At 42.0% G+C, this 23943-nt stretch overlaps 2 protein-coding genes across 2 annotated transcripts in view; one reads left to right on the top strand and one right to left on the bottom strand.

Annotated features, from left to right (window-relative positions):
* The window catches only part of wnt5b (wingless-type MMTV integration site family, member 5b), a 79069-nt gene that overhangs the window by 37312 nt on the left and 17814 nt on the right, over positions 1–23943 (top strand). The window contains exon 2 of the mRNA XM_040145902.1: positions 2288–2380. The gene's annotated coding sequence lies outside the window, so the exon portion shown is untranslated. The remainder of the gene's footprint in view (positions 1–2287; positions 2381–23943) is intronic.
* fbxl14b (F-box and leucine-rich repeat protein 14b) lies at positions 8861–10671 on the bottom strand. The gene has a single exon (XM_040145884.1). It carries the CDS (start codon positions 10074–10076, stop codon positions 8874–8876), a length of 1203 nt encoding a protein of 400 aa, XP_040001818.1. The 5' UTR covers positions 10077–10671; the 3' UTR covers positions 8861–8873.

Genomic DNA, 23943 nt, shown 5'->3' on the forward strand with positions numbered 1-23943 from the left:
TCTCACCTGACAGATTAGAACATGTGCGAGCCTGCCAGTTTTTGACATTGCAGCTATCTGTCACATTTCTGTTGGAGCTTCACGTGGTTTCACATCGTGAGAAATAAAACCAAAAAGAACCAACATGTCATCCCCCTCTCTCCCTCTCCCTGCCCTTTCTCTCTTTCCTGTCTTTCTCCGCTGGGTACTATCGAATGAAGCGGGAAAAGGCAGCAGAAGTCAACATCACATGCTGCATAATTCTCAGTCTCCCGCTGTAATTGCTGAGGCTTCTATAAAAGATTCAGCAACAACATCCATGGATTTATTGTGAATGAAGCAGGGTCTTATGGTTTCAAATGAAAGATTTAGTGTGTTGTTTTCGTATCCAATCTGCTGGATCTGACATTGATTGAGCAAAACAACCTAGAATGGCTAATGCTAGGTGTAAAAAGAAAGAACTCTAATGATTTGAGTAACATGGCTCATACTAATAGAACAAGTATTGAAGAAGAGTCAAAGGATCTCTAGCACAGCTAATGCTGATACATTATACAATCTCTGGAACTTGTATAGCTATGATTCTAGCATAAGACATAGAAAATGGTTGATATCTGCATTTGTTGCCTAATGAGCAATGGGCCTACAGCCGTAAATGACCTGATAACAGCATGTGATAAATTAATGACCAGAAAAGCTAATGAGTAAAAGATTCTCAAGTCCAGATGCTGAAAGATACACCAAAGTAGTACTGAAATGGTCAGAGGAATTGTAGATGTCATTTTGGGCTCTCATAACTTGTGATGGTGTTTTTAGCCACTCTAGTGGTGTGGCTTTAGGGATGGCATTCCCAACACTTTGGTCCAGTGTGAAATACTGTATCTCATCCACTATTTGGTGGATTTCCATCAAATTTTAAACAGGTATTCCTGATACCAGGGTTGATGTATCCTAATGCCTGCAGTGATCCCTGACTTTCAAGTTTCAAGCAAGTTTAAAATTCAGATTTTAATTGGAATATCTCAACATCAATTAGCTTGATTGTCCTGAAATTTGGTATTGACGTTCATATTCCTCTCAGGCTGAATTGTAATAAGTCTGATCCTTTAACTTTTTCATGTACCGCCATCATCCGGTCAACATTTTAATTTATCCAATACTTATATTATTATATGGTAAATGACCATATACATAGAATAACTAATGACATTCCCATTCCCTTCAGCTGTACTTGTGTGTTTAGTGCTAATTTCGCAAATAATAGCATAGTAACACATAAGCCTAAGATGGTGATCATGGTAAACATTATACCTGCTAAACAGCAGGATATTTAACTTGTCACTGTGAGCATTTTAGCATGCTGATGTTAGCTCAAAGCACCACTGCGCTTAGGTGTAGCCTCACAGAGCTGCTAGCATGGCTGTAGACTCTTAGTCTTGTTATACAATTTTCTAACATTTAATGGACTAAACAATCAGTCAAGTATCTTTTGATAAGAAGTTATCAATAGATTAATTGCAAGTAAAAATAATCATTAGTTGCAGCCTCACATCAAAAATTACAGATGAAGAAAGAGAATCATGTTGCATATATGTTTCCAGAGTTAAAACCAAAGCACCATCTGTCGCCAGGATTGTTCTAGGAGAGAAAGAACTAACTGTTATCCACCAAGTTCATTCTTTTTTACAGAAAAATCATCAATAGTTAATCACTTAAGTGTTGAATGATGTCAGTATTCCCCCTTTGCTGCAAACTTAATCTTTGTGAAATGGAAAGAATTACTTTTGACCTTCGCCTAAATTCTTACCTTTGTAGAAAAGCAGCTCATTACTTTTTGAGGAATGTGCAGCAGAGGTGTGTGCGTGCCTGGTGTCCAACTGAAAATAATTAACTGGTCTGCTGGGCAGCAAAGTATGAGAGAGGCAGTAGCAAGATTTTTGCATAAACTTTTAATATGTGTGTGTGTGTGTGTGTGTACGTGTGTGTTGTGCCAACCATTGTTGAAGTTAAGGCAGATTTCTGTATTTTGGAAGAGTTTGGTGTGTGTGGGTGTATGTGTGTGTGCCCAGACGGTATTTTAACATGGCTAGCTGACTTCTAGCAGCCCACAGTTAAACAGTGACTCAGAGATTCCTCTCTCTCTCTCCCTCTCCCTCTCTTTCTCACCGACTCAACTGTTTTCTCATCTGTTTCTCCCTGGCTTCCTTTTTCTTTCTCTCCTTTTTACCACTTTTCCTGATTTTCTCTCTTTCTTTCACTGCCTCATCACCCCCCCATCCACCCCCACCCCCTTTTTCTCTTTCTCCAGGTTGGGTGTTGACTATAGCAGACTTTAGGACAGAGGCGGTTTTTTTTTCTGCTCTTCCCCCATTTTTCTCCGACTGTGCCAGCCCCAAACCCAGTAAGTTACAGTATGATCATACCATGTTCCTAATCCTAATTGTACCTCATGATGCTATGTTGTTTTTGTTAACTGAATTGAAAGTTTCTATCATCCTGTATTTTACCTGGTTTCATATCCCAAAGGCCACACAGAGTCTAATTAAACTAGTTTTATTTTAGTTTTATAAATGCATAGTTTAGTCCCATTGACATTCTTTGAGAAAAAAAACCCTGGACTATCACTTTTATTGTTGTCAGGCTTTTATTTGTTTAGAAAAGCAGAAAAGGTAATAGGGATTCAAATTCTCCTGCTATACATAATCAGGACATACGTGCACAAACACACACACACACACACACACACACACACACACACACACACACACACACACACACACATACACATACACATACACTACACACACATGCACGAAGACCTACACAAGGAAGGTCGTTTCACCATTAGAGACGCCCAAATCAAAAGCAACGCCAAATGTTCCCAACTGGAGTTGCTGATAAAAAAAGTTTCCTGACACACACTTACACATAGACACACACACACACACACACACACGCACACACGCGCACACACACACACACAGCCCCGAGGGCCCCTGGGACTTCAAAGAGCCGTCTACTGTACCTCAGCGACACCTCAACACCAGGTGCCGCAGAAAAGAGGAAGGAGGGAGGGAGGGTGGAAATGGAAATAGTGAGAGGGGAAGAGGGAGAAAAAGGAGAGCGATAGCATGAAAGGGAGGAAGAAATTAAGTTGGAGGTGGAAGGAAAAAGAGGAGAGGGGAGAAGGAAACTGAGTACAGATAAAAAGAGAGAAAAAGGGATGACAAGAGTGGGAAGTAGGCAGGTAGAGATGAAGAGACAGGAAGGATGAGAGAAAAAAAGCTTTAAAATGAAAAAGAAATAGGTTGAGAGGAATAAAAAAAACAGGGATGAAAACTGACCAACAGACAGGCAGAGACCTAAAAGAGGCCAGAAAGATAGACATTCAGACAACGCGGCAGACAAGGAGTTGTTGCAGCCAAAGACAGAGAGATGTGGGGGAGGGCAGTAACACTCTGCTGCTAATACCCCTGCTGCTTTGTTGTGAAGAACCCCAGTTCCCCTTCTAATGGTGAACTGTTCCTTTAATGATAGCAGTAAAACATACTAGTCACAGTTCAGCTTTTACAACTTACAGGCCTAACACACACACTCATTCACACACCAAAGTTCAAATGCGAAAGCAGCATTTATAGTATGAAAAGGTTTTGTCGGCAACCTACATGGGACAGAAATGTGTGCTTTTGTCTAATTTGCTTGCCTGTAAACTTTTGAATTAACTTGTTTGGAAGCTGTCAATCATGCAGACAGGCAGGATCTGTGGGTTTGAAGAGAGACTCACACTGAAAGAATATTCTTAACATAAAGCCATTAGGTGGGAGCTTTGATCCCAGCTGCCTTACAGTGCAGTGACTGCACTCATATCTGAATGGCTGCCACACTGAAACCTTTGACTTACATCGGAAAAATGAACCGCCTAACCTGGCAGTGTCAGTGCTTTGCTGAATCGGGTGTGGTATTCATCTACACAGGGAAGCTAGAGCTAAGCAGGAGAAGCACAGCATCAGCTTTCAGTCTCATCCTCAGGTGGTAGATTTCTTTACGTAAGTCATGAGGACGAATCATGTCGGTGCATTTTGCTGAATTAAGTGATCTGGCTTTGGTTTAAGTAGATGTAATACTACTCCCATATCTGTCTGCACGGTATGAAGCTAGAGCCAGGAGATGGTTAGCTTAGCTTAGCATAAAGATTACAAAACTAAAATATACAATAACTAAAGAGTAAAAGCAAGCTTTTTTTTTTTCCTTTGCCAGTCACAGTCATCACTGCTATCTTACTAGACAACCAGACGGCCCTCCAGTTCTTATATGGATTTAAAAAAACAAGATATAACATGTTAATAAGTGAGTTTACCTTTGGACAGAGCCAGGCTAGCTGTTTCCCCCTGCTTTCAGTGTTAATGCTATGCTTAGCTAACCTAACCATCTCATGGCTCCAGTTTAATATTCCACGGACAAATATGAGAGTGGTATCTCATCTAAGTCTAGTCAAGAAAGCAAATAAAGGTAGTTGCCAAAATGTAGAACTACATCTTGAAGTGGCTTAGAAACTGGTGAAATTTTGTGCTTGTGTCTCAAAGCTTCAAAGCATTAAGATGAAATATCTGCAGACTGGTGTAGTTTCACTGGGTGTTATTCTGTACAACTGTTGCAAAGGGGAAGCAGAACTGTGAAAGAAAGAATGTGTTAAAGTGTTGTATTAGCATGCTCAAATTCAGTATTTGCATATATCATGCTTTGTAACTACATAATGCTGAACACTCAGGAGTGAAACTCAAGAGCTTAATTCACACTCAGCTCTCTTTATTCAAAATGCAAATTGAGACTGCAACTTATACAATAATGGTCGAGTTTGCATTCTCCTCACAGATTGTTCAGCGGAATAGTTTCATCAAAATAAGAAGTCACAGTATTTTAAAAATGGAAGAACTGGTGCTTCACAGGTGACCTTCTCCACCTCCACCTCCAGCTCACAAATGAACAGCGAGAGAGGACAGGTAGACAGGCAAGGTGACCTAATGTAAAAACATGACAACCCTCCACCCTGCTGATGTGTCCTTGAGCAAGACACAGAATCCCCGGTGGCTCCAGCAGTGGGGTTCTGGAGCTGAGCCTGACCTCTGACCTCCCTGTGCAGGGCAGCAGACAAAAAGAGCTTTTCCCTATGGGGATTAATAAAGTATCACATTATCATTTGAATGCAGCTGATTGTATCTCTGTCAGTCTACATTTCAGCCTGCAGACCTTTGCTGTAGAAATGTGTGATATGACCATGTCATGGTAACCCTCCTGTATCTGTTGGGAAAGGTCTGCAGACCCAAATGTCAAATGATAAAGAAACAATCAGCTGTGTTGTACGCCTCCTACATCTTTATTCATTTGTCAGTATTCAAGCTCCACTTTATTACAATGTCACATTTCTTTCCTTTTGAATTTGCTTGTGTTTCTTTTGTTGCCTTGCAGCAGCATTCAAGATTCCAAAAAAACAAATAACCACATTTGTTGGTTGTCATTATAAGGCACACAATGAATAACAATAGTACTGTATAGGCAAAACACTGTACATTAGCAACAGTAGCTCAACTGTTCAGTCTAAATATTATTTTGTTTGTGGCTCATGAACAGATTTTTTAGATGTTTCTGGGAAGGAGCGGCACAAAATGCCACAGACAAATCTTTCACATCTCAGTGTGCACTCATTGCAGTGTTATTGCACAAGACCAAAGGCCAGCTAAAGCAAACTTAAGAAACAGCAAACACTGACATTCTCTCCCTCTCTCTGTCCCTGTGGTCAACAATCCTTCTACTGGCCTTTATCCCCAAATCCCCATGGACAGAGAGTCAGGGGAGAGAGAATGCTTAAATGCTTTGAATGATGGTGTGGAATGCTAAAAAGAAGTGTGTGTGTCGATGTGTGCGTGTTTGTGTGTGTGTGCATGTGTGTGTTTGTGTGTGTGGGTGTGATGGCAGGGGGGACCAAGGAGGGGGGGTCTCCTGCCTGGTCTAGGATCTGGTATGCGTGACTGAACAAGAGGAGGAGAAAGAGAGGAAAAGAAGAAAAAAAAAATCCCCCACCAAAACCTGCCTTCCTAACTTCTAAAGGCAGACAATAGCTACTGACTGGCCTGGCAACCCTCTGTGTGTGTGTGTGTGTGTGTGTGTGTGTGTGTGTGTGCGTTCAAGTGTGTGGTGTGTCGCTTCACACACAGGACACGTCCTGATGGAAAGCAGAAAGAGGGAAATCTGCTCTAACCAACTTTAGGTCTCATTACTCTGCACAGGCAGTCGCACAGACGCAGCTCTGGCACATGTGAAATAAAACACTGCAAAAATAACCAAACCTAATACCCCAAACCTTCCATTTAAACCATAAAATCCTCCACATATAGCCCTAACCCCCCTGTGCTTTGAAACCTTGAGACTTATATATGAAACTCAACTGCCCTCCCAGTTGAGCTGAACACCTTTTTGTTGCATCTGAGGATAAAAAACAGACGTTGATGATTAAAAAAATCAGCAGGGTGGAACAGCTTCCTATAATAAACGCCTTGGTGATAATTAATTACACAGGCACTGCAGCCAAATCAAGACGGCAGGCATTCATTTTAAATTTCCTTGTAAATAATAAAACAACACAACAGATCTTTCTGTTTTCAGCCCTTTTGAGAGGAAAAACTGGACTGATCAGAAATGCGTGGGTGGTTATTAGGAACATTGCATTAATATGAAAGACCTTATTGTATTAAATGCGCCTAAATATGGACAATATCATTGTAGGACAAGAGCCTAGCCGTACCGACTGTGTTGTGGGAATAAACAATGTAAAATTACCTTCTGGAAACATATTCTTCACGTTCTTGTTCAAAAAAAACAGACAGCATTGGTGACAACAATGAAGTGCTACACCTACACAAAAGTAGTCCACAACACTCTTTTCGTTCATTATATAAATATCTTTAATTGTTTTAACCGTAAGAATATAAAACAATTTAATTTTGGGATTCTGCATTTTTTTTCTTCTTTACAAACACATAATATACAGTACATCTTTTTATTTTCAAACACACACAGCTTTATCAGCAGGACGCACATCCGTATATTAATTTTTAGCAGATCATTGCATTACATTAAAACACACACACACAGGCCCCCGTGTGCGCGTGTGTGCATGTGTGTGTATAAATGTTTGTGTGTGAAAAAGAGACAGGGGGAGAGAGAGAGAGAGAGAGACATTCCGCTTGTAACCCGAGACGGAGGAGAGAGAAAAGAAAAATAATCGATTGCTCCTTCTTCTAAGCATGTCTCAAAATGGATTCAGGGCATTTTTTATTCAAAGAAAAAAGAAAAAAGGGAGAGATGGAGAAAAAAGACATTTATCCCTACCCTCCTCTCTCTCTCTTTCTCTCTACAGCGACATGAATATGAATGCGACCTGTGTTGGCATTAACGTGGGAAAATAAAAACCATAGAGCAAACCCTGATTCGTTTCGATCAATAAAGGGTATAAGATATAGAAATCACTTCAATTTGAAGTACGACGCTCTGAACAACATCCACTGACATTTATTTCCACCAGCTTCCCTTAAAAAAAATACCAAATATTCCTATAACATACTTACACTGAAATATATTGCGCTTAATAATAGCCTGCTCATACCAATACGTGTTACCTCGTATTGTATTGCTATAATATTCCTCTATCTCTATAGTATTATTATAGGATGACTATAGGTAATTCTCCTAAGGGTAAACTGATAATCTTGTCTCCTTTATATTGGTCAAAGCTTGAACACAGCGCGTCTCTATAAAGGGCATTAAAGTTGGACTCCCTAAAAATGAAGGAAACAAACAATAAAAAAGCTCTTGTACACAAGCAGGTTTATGTTTTTTGCATAAAGCATCGTCCTCCTGTAATCTGACTAGATTTTACAGCTCGCTCTCCCTCTCTCTCTCTCTCTGTCTGTCTCTGGGAAATTGTTGCTGTTTATGGGGGTAAATTAACAAAGGTAGTTAGATTGTGTCCTGGTCTCCTTTCTCCAGCTCTGCTCATGGAGGAGGGAGCGAGGGGGTGGAGGGATGGGGGAGGGGGCAGACACAGTCCCTTTAGGCACATTTTCTCCCAGTCTCTCATTCTCGCTTTCCTTCTTCTTCTTTTTTTTTAAAACAGTATACACCCTTTGATAAACAACCACATACGAGGTAGCCAAATGTTTTTAGGCGTGATGGCTGTAGCGGAGATTAGTCGTAAATGTCTCAAATCCAGACTCACTGAAAAAATAGAAGTCTCATACTCAAGTTTTAAAACCTCACTTTGCTTTAAATTAAAAGGAATCTGCCAGTTTGGATGGATGCAAGTTTCACTTCAAGAATTTTCTGGAAGCAAGTGTCAGTAAATGAAGCAGATTTTTCTAATAGTATGACGGAAAATGACACTTGTGAATTTTGTGAAACGAGCTGATTTGCATTTAAGTTATTCCAGTCCAACAAAAGAATTTATGAGATATTAAAACTTAATATGAGATCAAAACGATTGCTAACAGGGATTTTCACGAGTTCACAACAAAAGCAAGTTTTAATTGCTTCCTACCAGGCAGAATATTAAGTTATATCAAACACTAATTTAGATCCTGCAAGGCCAACAGAAAGAAAAATAAAACATCTGGACAGAAAATTCTGGTCACATGGGAGAAGCACACCTTACAAGAAGGGAATAGGAAGGTTTTCTCTCTTTTTAAAAAGAAAAAGACATTTCCACACCCATCCACCCCCTTTCCTCCTGCTCCTCGTGTCCCCCTCTGTCCCCATCCAAAAAAGAAAAAGAAAAACACACACACACACACACACACACACAAACACACACCCAAAAAAAAAAAAAAAAAAAAAATTTCCAATCACCTCACTTTCTCACTCTCTGTCATCTGCCAGAGTCCCAAGTTCAACACTTTAAGGCAGGGGAGCTGTGTGATCCTCTCCAGTCCCCTCTTGGTGATCTTGGTACATCCATACAGGTCGATGCCTGCCAGCTGGGTCAGGTGGTCAGCTATTAGCTCCAGCCCTTTGTCCGTGATGCGCACACACTGTCCAATGTTCAGGGTCCTCAGCTCGTGCATCTGCCTCACCATCCGGTTTATCCCATCGTCAGAGATGTGACACGAGCACAGGGACAGGGACTTGAGCTGATACAGCCCTTGGGCAATGTACGCCAGGGTCTGGTCCCCTATCTTGTCACAGAAGGAAACGTCAAGCCCAGAGAGCCTTAGAGTGCCCATGGCGAGGTGCATGGTGCCCGTGTCACTGATGTTGTCACAGGAGCGTAGGTTGAGGCTCCACAGGGAGGCCATGTGGGAGAGGTGGATCATCCCTGCGTCTGAGATGCCCCCGCAGAAGCTCAGATTCAGTACCCGGAGCTTTGTCAGCCCCTTGGAAATGTGTTTGAGTGACAGGTCCGTCAGTTTCTGACAGTCCTGGAGTGTCAGATACTCCAGGTTCAAGCAGCCCTCCGCTGCGCTGCGGGTCATACCCGCCAAGTGTCCAATCCCCACGTCCGAGACATGCCTGCAGGACCTCAGATTTAGGCTCTTGAGCCTGTGGAGGCCCCAGGCTATCAAGAGAAGCCCAGTGTTGGTGATATTGCTGCAGCCACCAAGCTCCAGTACCTCCAGGTTCTTCAGATACTGGGCTATCCTACCTAGACTGGAGTCTGTGATCTGCTTGCACAGACTCAGGTTCAAAACCCTCAGTGATGGGATCTCCTGCACAAATGCATGGCCCAGCCCATTATCTGTGAGGTTGTAGCAGCCGGACAGGTTGAGGGACTCGATGTTAGGCATTCCCTGGATCACATAGCTCAGGCTGCGGCGCAGGGAGAGGATCTGGACCCTCCGGATACCCCTGGCCTGGAGACTGGGGAACAGGGAGGGATTGGCCCGGCGGAGGTGCAGCTTGGCCTCCACCCCCCTCCACACTGACTTGTGGTAGGATGCGTCCCTCCAAGCGATACACACTTGGGCTACCCTGCCTTTGTCCCTCACGTCCAGATAGCTGAAAATCATGGCCAAAATTTCCGGGAAGAGGCACGAAATGTGCGTCTCCATTGTTTTTCAAAACCCAGGCATATAAGAATTAATACTCCACACTTCCAAGGCTGAAAGAAAGAACCCACTCAAACAGCCCCCCTTCTCTTGCAATAATGCAAAAGTATCAACAGTCCCAGTTATCCACAGAAGTAAAAAAGAAAGAGTTGTTTGTTTCTCTCTCTTTTTGTCTCCACACTGAACTGTGCAAAATCGATCTAACTCTCTCCAATCCCACGTGATCCGGTCTGGTTGCGCAGTAGGATTCAAATGCAATAAAAAAAAAGAAAGAAAAAAACAAAAAAAAGCGTTTATTCCTGCCTCAACCCCTCTCTCCGCCAAAAAGAGGAGGAGAGGGGGCGAAAGGAAGAAGGAGGAGGAGAGGAGGAAAAAGCGTCAATCCTTCCCCCTCTCTCTCCCTCTCTCAGACGACGCTTCCTTGTATTATACCTACAAAAAGGCTTCCTCTCTCGGCCGAGCGGGGGTCCAGACGGTCGTACATTTCAGTACAAGAAAGTAAAAATAAAACCGACACTCTTAACGCCACCTACTAAAAAACCTTTCCATGATAGAAAAGCAGGGAAGATAGAGCTAGGTTGGCTTTGTAGGCAGAGTGAGAGAGAGAGAGGGGCGTCCTGAGCTCAAAGCCTTTGTCTGCTCTTTTCAAACCGACTTGGCAGGGACCCCAGCACTCTGGCTGTACGGGAGGGGTGGAAGCAAGTAATAGTATTAATCTCTTGTGTCAAATACAGATTAAATAAGAGATAACGTTACTATAAGGATTTTAATTGATTAGTATCACGATGAAAGATGTATGTTAATAGTTAATAAGCGATGTGTTGCGGAAATAATTCGTAATTTCACAGAATCACCCCTATCCCCTCCGTGTCAGGCAGTTGGTCTGTCCCGCCTCAGCTGGAACGGTGCGAACAGTTTCCCTTGGAAACCAACTTCTTACAATTCAGTTCACTTTGGGCTTTAACCCTTTGAGAGGACAACACAGGAAACACAGGGAAGCCAAACGGAGAAGCACCCTTCAGTTCGCTTACTTGGCATAAGCATGTAGTAATTTTTATGGCTATTTTGTCGTTGTCTAAACAGTAACAGAGCGTTTCTAAAGCGGACCCAGCACAGAAGACAGCGTTCTTTGTCTCATGTAAACAGCCTCTCTCTATCCGGTCTCCTCTTTCACTTACTTTATTGCAAAACCAGAAAATAAATGTACATTCCCAGAGACCAACATGTTATAGCTCAAATATTGAGAAGATAAAACGTGGCTGAAAATCTGCAAAAAAGAAAAAACCCAAAACACAGCTCATTTAATATATTTGATCATGTGTGGAGATGATGTAGAACAAATAAGTAAAAATCTATTTTAATTAATTTCAACATGCTTTATTGGCTTGGTATTTGGCACGGTGTTGCCAAAGCCTCAAGCTGGAGATCACAGCTTGTGTCAGTGTGCGTGCAAAATGAGTGTGTGTGTGTGTGTGTGTGTGTGTGTGTGTGTGTGTGTGTGTGTGACACTCACACTCACTCTTCAGTTAAACAACCAACTACAGTATTTGCCAGTTTAATCTGAGCTCTTGTGACTCCCTCTGTTTAGTGACTGCTCCTGTCACTAAATACATTGTATACAAATATGGGATATATATATATATTTTTTTTTTTTTTTTTTTTTTTTACAAAGTGGTGAGGTGTCCTTAAATGACTTTGGTGGTACAATAATCTGTAAATTGTAGAAAAAAAAAGGGAGGAAAAAAACATTTCTCTCATGTGTCTCTCATAAAGAACCAAAGTAATCACTTTGAAGCTGTTGTCTCACATCTGGCATTGCTTATGTTTTGATCCTTGAATTGAAGACTCATTTTAGTCTCAGCTGATGGTACTGAGAGTATATCAGTGTATATGTGTATATCGCTAATAACTAGCTATACATCGCAGATATTTTCTAAATTGCTTATTTAATGTAACAAAGCATGGACATGATCAAATACAACAAGAATTTTCAACCAACCCGAAACTTTCATTCCCTGCAGTGGGCCTCTCTCACCCCCTTAGTAGCCTTGGTCTGTGTGTGTGAACGTGGGCGTGTGTCAAGTGTGTGTCTCAGTGTTTATTTGTTTGTGTGCATGTGTGTAGGCACATACAGGAGTACATATGTCTGTGCATATGTGGCCTTTGCATGTAAACAGTATTTTTTTATATGCTTGCTTCTCTCCCTCTCATTGTGTGTAGGCTTCAGTGTATATATATATATATGCGTGTGTGTGTGTGTGTGTGTGTGTGTGTGTGTGTGTGTGTGTGTGTGTGTGTGTGTGATAATATGACAGGAGCCGTTTGCTGAAGTCAGTGGAGTGTGGCAGAGTGGTTGAGAAAGAGCAAAAGGAGAGAGAGTGAGAGAGGGGAGGAGCTGATGAGAAACAGAGCCAGAGAGAGAGAGAGAGATAGCAGGGGAGAGGCAACAGTGATCAGGTAAGGATAAGAGAGAGGGAAAGGAGCTGCAGAAACAGGCGTTTTTACATGGAAAAAGGCAGCCGTGCACAACTGACAGCAACTCTCCTCGCTTCCATTTCTCCCTCTTATCCTCTCTGTTCTCCTGCTTAAAGTATAAGGTTGGTTGCTGTAATTGTTCCTATCCCTTCCTAACATGAGTACAGCGCAAGAAATGAGGGAAAAAATACCCAATCTTCATCCTATGCAAAATTGCATGCTAAAGTTCAGCCAAAGCTAATATGACACTTACACAAAGTTTTCACATCAAATAGGTTTTTTCCAAAGTTGCAGTCTTCTTAGTAGAAAATTCTATTGTTCAAGATTGTAAAGACTGTTGCCTCACGATCATCTCCTCCCCAACCTTAGTCCCACTTCTGTCTGTCTTTTTATCCTCTCTTTGGTCTTTGCATGAATAATGAGGTGAAAATATTCCCAAAATCAAATACGATGAACAGATTTTTAAAGCAAAAAACATTAATAATACACGTCAGATTAAAACAAATATCCCAGATTTACAGTATAAACTCATAGACACAAGTAGGTATTCTTACGTAATCAGGGGTGGTCCCGCAGGTTTCCCGTTCAGCCAGGGCATATCCCTCTAGCTGGAGGGGACTTGGAATGAGGCAGGGATTGAGATTGCAAAACTTAGATGCACAATGAATATGGTTTTTGCTTTACAGGAAAATTGGTGAGTGACGGAACAATGTGTGGTTAATGGCTTTGTGGTTTGGGTTTTTATCCCTGCTCTAACCAGCACCTGTGAGTAGGACTACTCACATTATAAATAATCTAGCATCTGTGATGTAAGGTAGATGTAAGGTACCTTTTCTACATAATATTGAAGGCATTTAAGTGGAGTTCTCCCAGTCTTTTGTAAAGTTCTTACAGGTTATTTTTAATCAATTTAAACAATTCTTAATTTAATTACGACTTTAAGGTCTATTTATAGACTCTTATAATAGCACAATTTTTATTCAGGTCATCTTAAAATCCTCTCCCCAAATGGGTCAGAATGGGGAAAGCTATATCTGTAAGTAAGACAAATTTTAATGCTTAACAAAATATTCAAAATCAACCAAACCTTCTGGTGACTATTTTAAATGTCCCCCCTCTCCTTTTACCTTACATCCTGTAACTTCATCAAGGGCAAAAACAAAGCAGTTAACTGCACTGTCCCTTGAGGCTGCCAACACATACGTCCTTGGTACCCGAGCACAGAGTGTGTCATGCATTTTCAAAATAGAGATACTGACATGAATACCAAGTTTTATAATGACAGTGCAAACACTTTGAGTTTTAAACAGAGTGGTAGATTAACACTAGCTAAATGACAGGGGTGCAGACAAAATTAGTTTGGTCATAAACCATAATGTGGTTTGCTTTGCCCAAATGTTCTGTTAAACCAAACTGTACAACGATACTTGGCTGTGGAGTAGTTGTCTTGACAAATGTATGTTTGTTGGGTTCAAAACGGAAAATAAAACCCCGCCAATGTGGCTTTAAGACTGCCAGCCAGACTGCGTTGTGTAGGAGGTTATTAGCCAACGTTTTAATACCAGAAGTGCGTGTGTGTAAGTGTGTGTTTGTGTCATTAGTCAGTCACTCAGCTGACTCTACCATTTGCTATTTTCAATCTGTACAGCAAGACGATTACAGGAAAGGAAGGTAAAAGAAAGGATGACAAGGTAGAGGAGAAAGGAATAAATAGAAAAGGAGGAGGAGCGAGGCGCGTCTATATGCCACAGGCTTTCTCTTCAGCAGCAGTGGCTGAGTCTCTCTCTGCATGACCTGCCTGTGTGTGTATGTATGTGTGTGTGTGTGTGTGTGTGTGTACTTGCTCAGCATGCATTTTTTTTCTGTTTTTCTGTCTCCCTCTGTCTGCCTCATATCCTAGCTGCGTGTGTGTGTGTGTGTGTGTGTGTGTGTGTGTGTGTGTGTGTGTGTGTGTGTGTGTGTGTGTGTGTGTGTGTGTGTGTGTGTGTGTGTGTGTGTGTGTGTGTGTGTACACGCGCATTGCTGTGGTGTGTCACACCTCTCTTAGAAAACCCGCTGGGCCCTAGCTAGCACTCACACTGAGCGAGAGAGGAGAAAGCAAGGGATGGATAGATGAGGGCAGGGAGAGGAAAAGTGAGAGAGGAGAAAAATAAGGAATGGGTCAGAGGAAAAGGGAGGAAGAGTATTTTTAGAGGATGTATCAGTAGGGATGAAGAGAGAGAAACAGAGGGGCAGCCACATGCCCACATGCTGTTAAATGGGAGTCTGAATATTAAAATGGAGGTTAGAAAAATGGAAGAAAGAAGAAGAAGAAATGTTGAAATGATGCCAAGAGTCAGATTTGGCATGCAGGTGTGTGTGTGTGTGTGTGTGTGTGTGTGTGTGTGTGTGTGTGTGTGTGTGTGTGTGAGATCTCCCCGAAGTGTTCTAGAACCTCTCCTAAGATTCTACTCCTCATGTGAGCCATCATGTGCTGGTGTGTGTGTGTGTGTTTGTGTGACTTTATGTGTCTGTATTTGATGATTCAGGGGAGGGCTCTTACTGGATAATTGCTCGCCTCGACAACATGCTTCATCTGCACCCGCAGCAATTGCTGGTTGCCAAGGTTACGTGGGCGTGTGTCAACACGTCCCCCTGAAAGCCGACACCGTCCTGAATGGATATTACCATGACTCTGTAGATTCTCCTCGTCCCCCATACACACACATGCACACACCAACATACGAAATAGAACGCAGACAGTAACAATGCGCTGAGTGCCCTGAGATACATGAAACCTTCGTGTGTGTGTGTGTGTGTGTGTGTGTGTGTGTGTGCGCGCGTGCACGCACATGTGCACACACCTGCACACTGTATACTGTAAGTGATGAATCTTTTATGTTCCCTCAGGTGTTTCCTTGCTTCACCGGGGCTTCACCTGTGCAGTATTGAAACATGGTATGTGTGTGTGTCTCTTATATACCTGCCCCCAAAGCTCTTCTGCTCGTTTGACAGACTTTCACTGGCTCCCTCTGTCCTCGGTTCAGTTCCAGCTGGGGACCTTTGTTGCCAAAAAATAAAACATCAAATAACTTAAATGGAATCGCTGCAGTTTAGTGGATTCGCTCGTGGACGCAACATAAATCTTCCTGCGACTATCTTTTGCAGGAAGTAGCTATCCTATTAACTGTTCAGAACAGTTAATAAGTTTTTCAGTTTTTAAATAATCCAGCTCTGCAAGAATATAAACAGACAACTAGTTATGAGACAGAAACTGTTGCCTAAAAAAATGTTTGTAACTGGAAGTTAGCAAGCCAGTTAGCTTGGCAGGCTGTTGTGGTTGGCACCCATCTAGTTAACATGTTACAGGTTAGCTTGCCAACTAGCCCTGCAAGTAGTTAATATGTCAACAAGCCTCCAGCACCACCCGTTTCACAAGGAATTTTCCTCTGCTACTGTCTGCTGTGACCAGGCACACGGACTCTGATTCTTTCTCTTCCATTTTTTTGTTTTGTTTTGTTTTGTTTTTTTAAATTCAACCCCTTATGATGGTAAATTTTCCACCAACTAGAGGTGGGGGTGGCAATCAGGAGTCAGGACAACGATGAATATGATGGCAACGACAATGGGCAGTGAGGTATTAGTTGGCATTAAATACGGAAAAGACAGGTGAGAGGTGCAAGGGGAGTGGGTAAAAACAAGGTAGATGATGGGAGTGAAAAAAGGGAGAAGGAGGAGAGCAGATGCGCACATAGTGAGACAACAGAGGGTCATTGCCAGGAGGTGCAAGCCTTATTTTTTCTATGCATCCCTCTCTCCCGTTTATCCCTCTCTCTATCTCCTTCTCTTTCTTCCTTTTTGTTCACTTTCTTTTCCCTCTCTGACATCTCGTCTGTGCTCCCTTCTCGCCACAATGCCTCACAGGCAGTGTGTATGTGTGTGTGTACCTATGTGTGTGTGTGTGTGTGTGTTATGCACTGCCACCCTGCTCCAGTCTCTGTACCACACAGGCTGCCTAGGTGAGTGTGTGTGTGTGTGTGTGTGTGTGTGTGTGTGTGTGTGTGTGTGTGTGTGTGTGTGTGTGTGTCCTCAACAATGCTTTTCTTTTCTGCCAGCTCTGCAGTCTGACATAGGAGATTTTTCAGCCGTGTGCTCTCTCTCCCTCAGTAGTCAGCATTTTGGCATTTCCTCTATGCACTCTGTCATCTGTTGGCATGAATAGGCTGCATATTAGTCTTTGGATGTGTGTGTAGGTGTGTGTGTGTGTTTATCCGCCTGGTTTTTACTCTGTCTCTCTGTTTGTGTTTGTGCGGGGAGCCATGAAGGTGGGAAGCAGTTAATTTTCAGTCTTAGAAATTGCACTAGGCAGCTTTTTTGATGTGGACATACACGTGCCATCACCAGAGTCGGAGGTAAGATCACTTCAACTGTGTTCAAGGCAAGTGTGAGGCCAAGAGCAGTCAAGTATGAAGGACACAACAACAGAGTCCTCTCCCGAGATGAAGCATAATCCAAGCACCTATTCAATAGGTTTTCACTGTTATTTTGGAGTTACCTATGCAATGAAATGGTGAAAGCCAAAGAAAAGTAGTAGGGGTTTAAATTATTCAGTCAGTGGAAACATCATATAGCTTAGATGAAAATAAAGACTATACATGTGATATTATCCGACAGAACGGAATAAGTTGATTTGTCCAACCTTAAAGCTAAAATGGAAATCCATTTTAAGAGGTTTGTAGGCGGGAACAAGAGAACATAACTCTCCAACTTGGGAGATGTCTTAGCATGTTCAAGAGCCTTTCTCCATCTCAATTGTCTATCAGAGCCATAGATAACATTCACTGTTCCAAAAGTCTCTCATATTGGCTGTTGAAGCTGATCCGGATTTTCACCAATTTCAAACAGAAAGGGTTTATTAGAAGTTTATAGAGAGAAGATTATATGTCTTCCCTCAGGAACCATCTTTAGCTTCTGTTGTTTTTCCTGCTACCTTCAGGGATAAATGTAAAGAGCAAGTGGTGGATTTTCAAAATCAACTGGACTTTTTGGCAAGACCAGTGCCCAAGATTTAGTCCAAGTCAAGATATCCACAAAGATGAGACATCTCCCACTCAATATAAGGGAAATATCAACAAAACTGAGTGAAATGCAAAGTGTCTCCATAGACAGCAGCAAATGAATAAAAGCATCAGGACAAAGATGACTCATCAGTGACTGAACGAGTCGTTCAAATATTTTTTTTACTCATCAGATGCTCATCAGGTGTACTCCCACATCAGAGAAAATTTTAAATAATCATGGACACTTAAGCCCAAATTTAGATCCATCGCATTTTATTGATGTCAAATTTGTGTGATCCTTTGAGTTTTCAGGCGTCTTCATCTGCCACTCCTGGCTATTAAAGCACTAGGAGAAGCTTGAACCAAATCATTTCAATACTTCTATCCACATAAAATTAGTTTGGCAAAGGAAGACTTTCAAAACAAAAATTTCATAACAAATAAATTAGATATAAATTGCAGAGACTCCTCTCTTTTTCTACATACAGTAGATATTAGAGTTTCATCGCCTCCACAACACCCAGTGTGTGTGTTTGTGTGTGGTTCACCAATCTGTAAATTATTCATCCTTAAGTAAATACATTGTTTGTGTCTGAATTAAACATTACAACATTGAGTTTATGACAAAGAATTGGGGACAAAGAAGGGAGGAGGGAGAGAATAGAGGATAGAATGAAAAAGGAGAGATTTAGGAAGATGGAGTGACTGGTAAGGATGGATTATGTAGTTAAAAGTTAACACTCAATGGTAAAAAAAAAAAAAAAAAATCACCAACAGTTGGGGAAATAGAGCGAGCACCAAAAAGACATGCCTATAAAAGTTTGTGTGCACCACTGTCTGTGTGTGTGTGTGTGTGTGTGTGTGTGTGTCTGTGTATGTGTGTGTTTTCTGACCTGACACAGAACAAGGCTTCCCGGGGATTTATAGGCCAGATGAATCAAATCAGAGGCGAGCTATAAATCAGGCCAGACCAGCTGAGACTTGCACTGCTGCATATCGTAGTTGTGTGTAGCATCTGTCTGTGTGAGTTAGTATAAGTCTGCGTGTGCAGATTTACCAGAGCTCCAGGGCACCAGGCGGGAAATCAGGGGTTCTGGCCCAGCCACAGTAGCTTCTCCCACCGCTTCCTGATCAGAGATTCAGCCTCTCCATGGGTTCCAGTCCAGTGCCAAATGAGGCCAGCTGGTTACAACATAACATGTCAACATTTCAGAAACTTAAGGCTGACGTGGCACATGCAACTTGGTTGTATGCGACAGAACTTTATCAGCTGCACCTGCACCTGCACCTTACAATCTGCTGCAACAAGCTAAAGCCAAACAAAATGCAATATCATATCATGTGAAGTCGGACACTACAACCACTAGCTACTAGTAGCACTAAAAATAGTGGTCGGCTTGTGTCATCATTGAGAATTTTCAATTGAAAAAATAATCTAGCTATAAAGTTCATTTAGTAGCTGCCTGGGCCTTTTAAACATATCACATGTCCTTCCTCAGCAGATAGAGTTTGTCCAGCTGTCATGGGATTTTTAGATGTTTAAATTTCCATTTTTCCAAGCACCGGAAGAACTTTTTTGCCCATGCTGGCTTAAAACTTGAGACTGGAACTTCCTTCTTCACCTTGACAACAGCAAATGAAAAAACAGTCTCACCCGGAAGGTCCATTTGATATGTTGTCATGGTTTTCAGTTAGGTTGTCTGTAAATGTTGCTGTATGTAAAGCAAGATTGTGAAACTTTTTTTCAAAGAAGAAACCACACAGTTACGAATGAAACAACCAGTAGACCAGTAGATTATGGTGGATAGTGTGTGGTAGTTTTAACATACTTTAGGTCCATACTGCTGTGTAACCGATGACATTACTGAGTCAGTTCACTGACTATGATTGTTCTCTACTTGTGCTCCTGTTACAGTTCATTTTAGCGTGTCACCAATAAACATTTTATGTCTAACTGGCATTAGATTAGCCCTTTGCTATTGACTACATAGGGTGCTCATTTTTCCTTGGCTGAAAATAGACTAATTACAGGTTTATAAGATAACCTCTACATTATCTACCATGTAATCGAAGGTGGGATTGAATGTAGTTTTGCGTTGCATTTTAAATGATATGTGTTACAGTGAAATTGCATTAACCTCACACAGTCTGCAAGTCATAGTAGTTTATTTTTAGTAGCCGTGTTTTTAGCAAAAGCCATACTTAATTCTGAATTACCTCATCAAAATAACCTAAATTGGACAAATAGACCATGCTTTTACATCATAGATGTGTAAAATTAGTTGCTGTACTTCACATATGACGCCTATTTCAGAATCAGAATCAATTTCACCGACCAAGAATGTTGAAAAACACAAGGAATTTCAGGTTATCAGTTTGCTCTCGAAATACTTATTTACAGTGCAGAGGACCGGTTTACAGGAAGATGTACATATGGAAGTATAACAAGCTAAGATGAGAAAGCCTAAATACTGTATGTAGCTACTATATACAGACAAGACCTGGATAACAAATAGATAGTATTTGTATATGTCTTCATTCCACGAAAGCCAGTAAAAATTGTTCAGGTGGAGACGTCGTGCAAAAGGACACACAAAGACAAACTGTGAATTCTATGAACAAGTACACATTTTACAAGTTACTGTATATACAACAAATGGAAGTAGAAATGAGAGTATGTGTGCTCACATCATCACAGTTAAGAGACAAGGGAGCATGAGAACAGCTTTTTACGGGTGCCTGGGTGCACTGTGTGGAGACAGAGAAAGAGAAGGAGAATGGAGAGAATTATAAACAGCTGATGAAGCTGACTTTCAGACTGACAGAGAGAAACAGAAAAGCATGACAGATATTAAGAAAGGAAGGAGGAAGGAGCTTGGTATTGGAGCAACACAACAAAGCAGAGAGATGCAGAGAAACAGATGGTGATAAAGAGTAGAGAGAAGTGTGAGAAGGGAGGGAGAAAGAGATGTAGAAAGAGTGGGGCGGAGAAGTATAGAGAAGATATATTTAGAGGGAGAGTTTTAGCCTCCGAGCTAGAGGCATGACTCATCTTCTGCCAGCTGACAGAAGGATGGATGGAGGGAAGGAGGGAGGAGATGGACAGAGACGGGGGGCGAGAGATGGAGTGGGTGAAGGAGGAGAGGGTAGAGCAAGCGTGACGAAGAAGGGAGATGCACAAAGAGAAAAGGGGGGTAGGAGAGGAGGAAAAGAGTGATGACTGATAAAAATCAGAGCAAAAGAGGATGGGTTTCCACAGGCCATCATACAAGCAACCACACATGTAAACTGCAAAAACAAAGAGACAGATATGAAGCCCAAGGTCTCTCCAAAGCTCCTCTCAGCTGCTTCCAAGTCCCACTGCATTTCCCCTGGGGTGTGTGTGTGTGTGCGTGTGCGTGTGTGTGTGTGTGTGTGTGTGTACGAGGATGATATAAGCAGTAAATTTCCCCGCAGCCAACTGGATTTGGCAGTTTGTTTCTGCACGCACATGTGTGTGTGTGTGTGTGTGTGTGTGTGTGTGTGTGTGTGTGTGTGTGTGTGTGTGTCTGATTGCATATGTGTGTTTATGAAAGAGGAACAAAAATGAGGAAAGAGAGACAAAGGGAGAAAGAGATAGAGCGACTGAGAGACAGAATGAAGGAGAGGCATAGATACAGTAAGTGGAGCAGGTAGTTTCATTATCCCGTGGGTTTGGTGTGGTTGCATTTGTAGTTTAAGCTCTTTGGTTCTCACAAATGTGTCCATGTGTGCACAAAATTGGCATATATTCCCATATCTGATCTGCCTTGTTTTTTTATATCATCAAAAGAAAAACGACAAGAGCTTGGAATAGAGGGTAAGATAAGAGAGGGCTGACATTAAAATGTATTGGTTGCTGCCACCCAGTAATATGACAACAGAAAGAGTAGGTAAAACACGCAAAAAAAATTCAAGAATCCTTTTAAGAAATAAAACGACTGTAAAACCATTATTAAGTGGTTAGAATGTGCTCTGGGTGCTTTTGTAGAGTGGTAAAGTTTATGGATCTAGTTTTTAGTCGGGGACAGTATCGGTATCATCTGCCCCGCTAAAGTGTCCTGAAGCAAAACTCTGAGTCCCTGCGGGATCCAGGGTCAGTGTTCGGCAGGTGTGCCGGACCTTTGACCCCCCTGGTGGAGGCAGCAGAGCAAAGAGGGAAACTTGTTTGTGTGTCGGATGCTAGAAAGATGTTGAGGCTGCCAGCTTTTCATCATGCATTTCTATTGGAACATCACAACTCAGGCTGCATTGTGAGATACATATATACATATTTACAGTTTGTTGGCAATGATGGAATGTAACCAAGTACATTTACTCAAGTACTCAAGAACAAATCTGAGGCACTTACAGTTTACTATCTATTTCATGCTGCTTCATACTTCTACTCCAGAACGTTTCAGAGGCAAATATTGTACTTTTTACATGACATTCATATGAATGGTATAGTTACTTTGCTGATCTAGGTTTTTTTTATACAAAACATATGAGAAGCTTTTAAATTACAGTGCACTCTCATATATTAAACTAACCAACAGTATATAAAATAGTAAGTATCAGCTCCATCTCGACCGACTACAATAACATTGTACTCACAAATCAATAATAATAATACAATACTATATATATAATTGTATAATATATATAATTGTATAACAGTAACAGGGGCCATTTTTTCTGAATGATAAGTACTTTCACTTTTGATCTGTACGTAAATTTTGCTTATAATACTTGTACTTGACATTTTCAGTGAAGGGCCTTGACTTGTAAAGGAGTCTTTTTATATCGCAGTATTGCTACTTGTGCTTTAGTAAAAGATCTGAATACTTCCTCCATCCCTGTTTGAGTGCAACTGAACTGTGAGACCCTAGAAAAATTTCTGCTAAGAAGTCGAAGAGGACTGCCTGAATACACTGTTACTTTCGGACCACGAGAGGACAGGCCGTCTTCTCAAGGGGAGACGCTCAGGTTGAGCCTGGTCTACTAGTCCTGTGAGGGACACACCTTTATGCACCACATCCGTTGGAGAAATGAGTTCATGGACTGGGACACGGCTTGCATGCTTCTTATAACATCTACCATAAGCCGGACCCTGAAAAGGGTTAAAAGTGTCTTACCTGATGGTAAGAGGCTGCTAACGCCTATGTTTCATCGAGTTGGGACAAACACTGAATATCCCGTCAGTTATCTAGTGTGTCACATGTACCCTCTCTTTTCAGTTCTGCCCTGACAACCTCCATACACTCGGAGGATTATTTTTAACTAGAGGATGATCAATTTTAAGTGACATGCATTTTCTAAAAAATTGGTGATTAGCATTTTTGGCAGGAGCAGCTTCCAGGGGATCAGCTCAGGCTTCATCAGTCGACTGCAGCTGGCTTCCCTGCAGGAGAGAGCTGGCTGGCTCTCTTGCTGTAGTCTGGCACTGAAGGCAACAAAAAGAGGGGCTGCTGTTAATCCAGAAAGGAGCTGCCGACTTTTTCAGGCATTGCTCCCTGTTGCATGACTATTGCTCATATCCTCTAGGGACAAGTCCTCGCTCTCTCTCTCTCTCTCTCTCTGTCTCTCTCTCTGTGTATCCATTACTTGGACACTCCCTCTCTCTTTCACTCTCTCGGTTTCCCCTCCTTCCTCTTTCTTTCTTTATCTCACTCGGCCCAAGTTTTGTCTCCACGGCCTCAACCCTCCCTGCCTCATTTTACCGGCTTTCCTCGGGCTTGCAGTGTGTACTGAGGCCGAACTGCTCCTCCTTGTGTTTCAACAAGCACATCACAAGTGAGCAGTTAACGCCACTGCTACTACATCAAAGACCAGCGTGGCTGCTTCAGTCCAGTATTTCTGAAGCTCTAGGTCATGTCCCAGAATAAGCTGCTGGCCCGTTTCTCTTTGGTTCCCCAAGGACGAGTCAACCACAGTGTTTTAATTAGCAAAGATCTCAGGAGGAGGAGGACTTTTTTTTCAATTTGGTTCTCACAGGTCTCAACCAAAATTCATTTCCTGTTTTCTGTGAAAATGTAAAAGAGTTTTAATGCCTAAGAATACAGGAAAACCTCTCTCTAACCGCTACCCTTCATAAGTTCAAGAGCCAGAGGACCCAGACTTGGTCATTTTAATACCAGAATTTCAGCGTCCCCATTAGCACCTATATCAAAGCAGACGTTGCGGGGTAGCACAACAGTAGATGGCGCTGTAATGTCACATACAGACTGAACATTAACAGCTGGGCAGGTGCTGATTGGTCTGTCATTATCCTGAGTCATTGCCTTGTCCCGGCCTTTCATGCTGCTGAGAGCTCGGGCAGAGCGACAGGGGAGGGACAAGCAGCAAGTGCGGTCAGG

The sequence above is a fragment of the Xiphias gladius genome, chromosome 2, assembly GCF_016859285.1.
Source record: "Xiphias gladius isolate SHS-SW01 ecotype Sanya breed wild chromosome 2, ASM1685928v1, whole genome shotgun sequence".
NCBI classification, from domain to species: Eukaryota; Metazoa; Chordata; class Actinopteri; order Istiophoriformes; family Xiphiidae; genus Xiphias; species Xiphias gladius.

What these genes read in the sequence shown, in the direction of transcription:
- fbxl14b (XM_040145884.1), bottom strand. Translation starts at nt 10,076, where the DNA reads ATGGAGACGCACATTTCGTGCCTCTTCCCGGAAATTTTGGCCATGATT.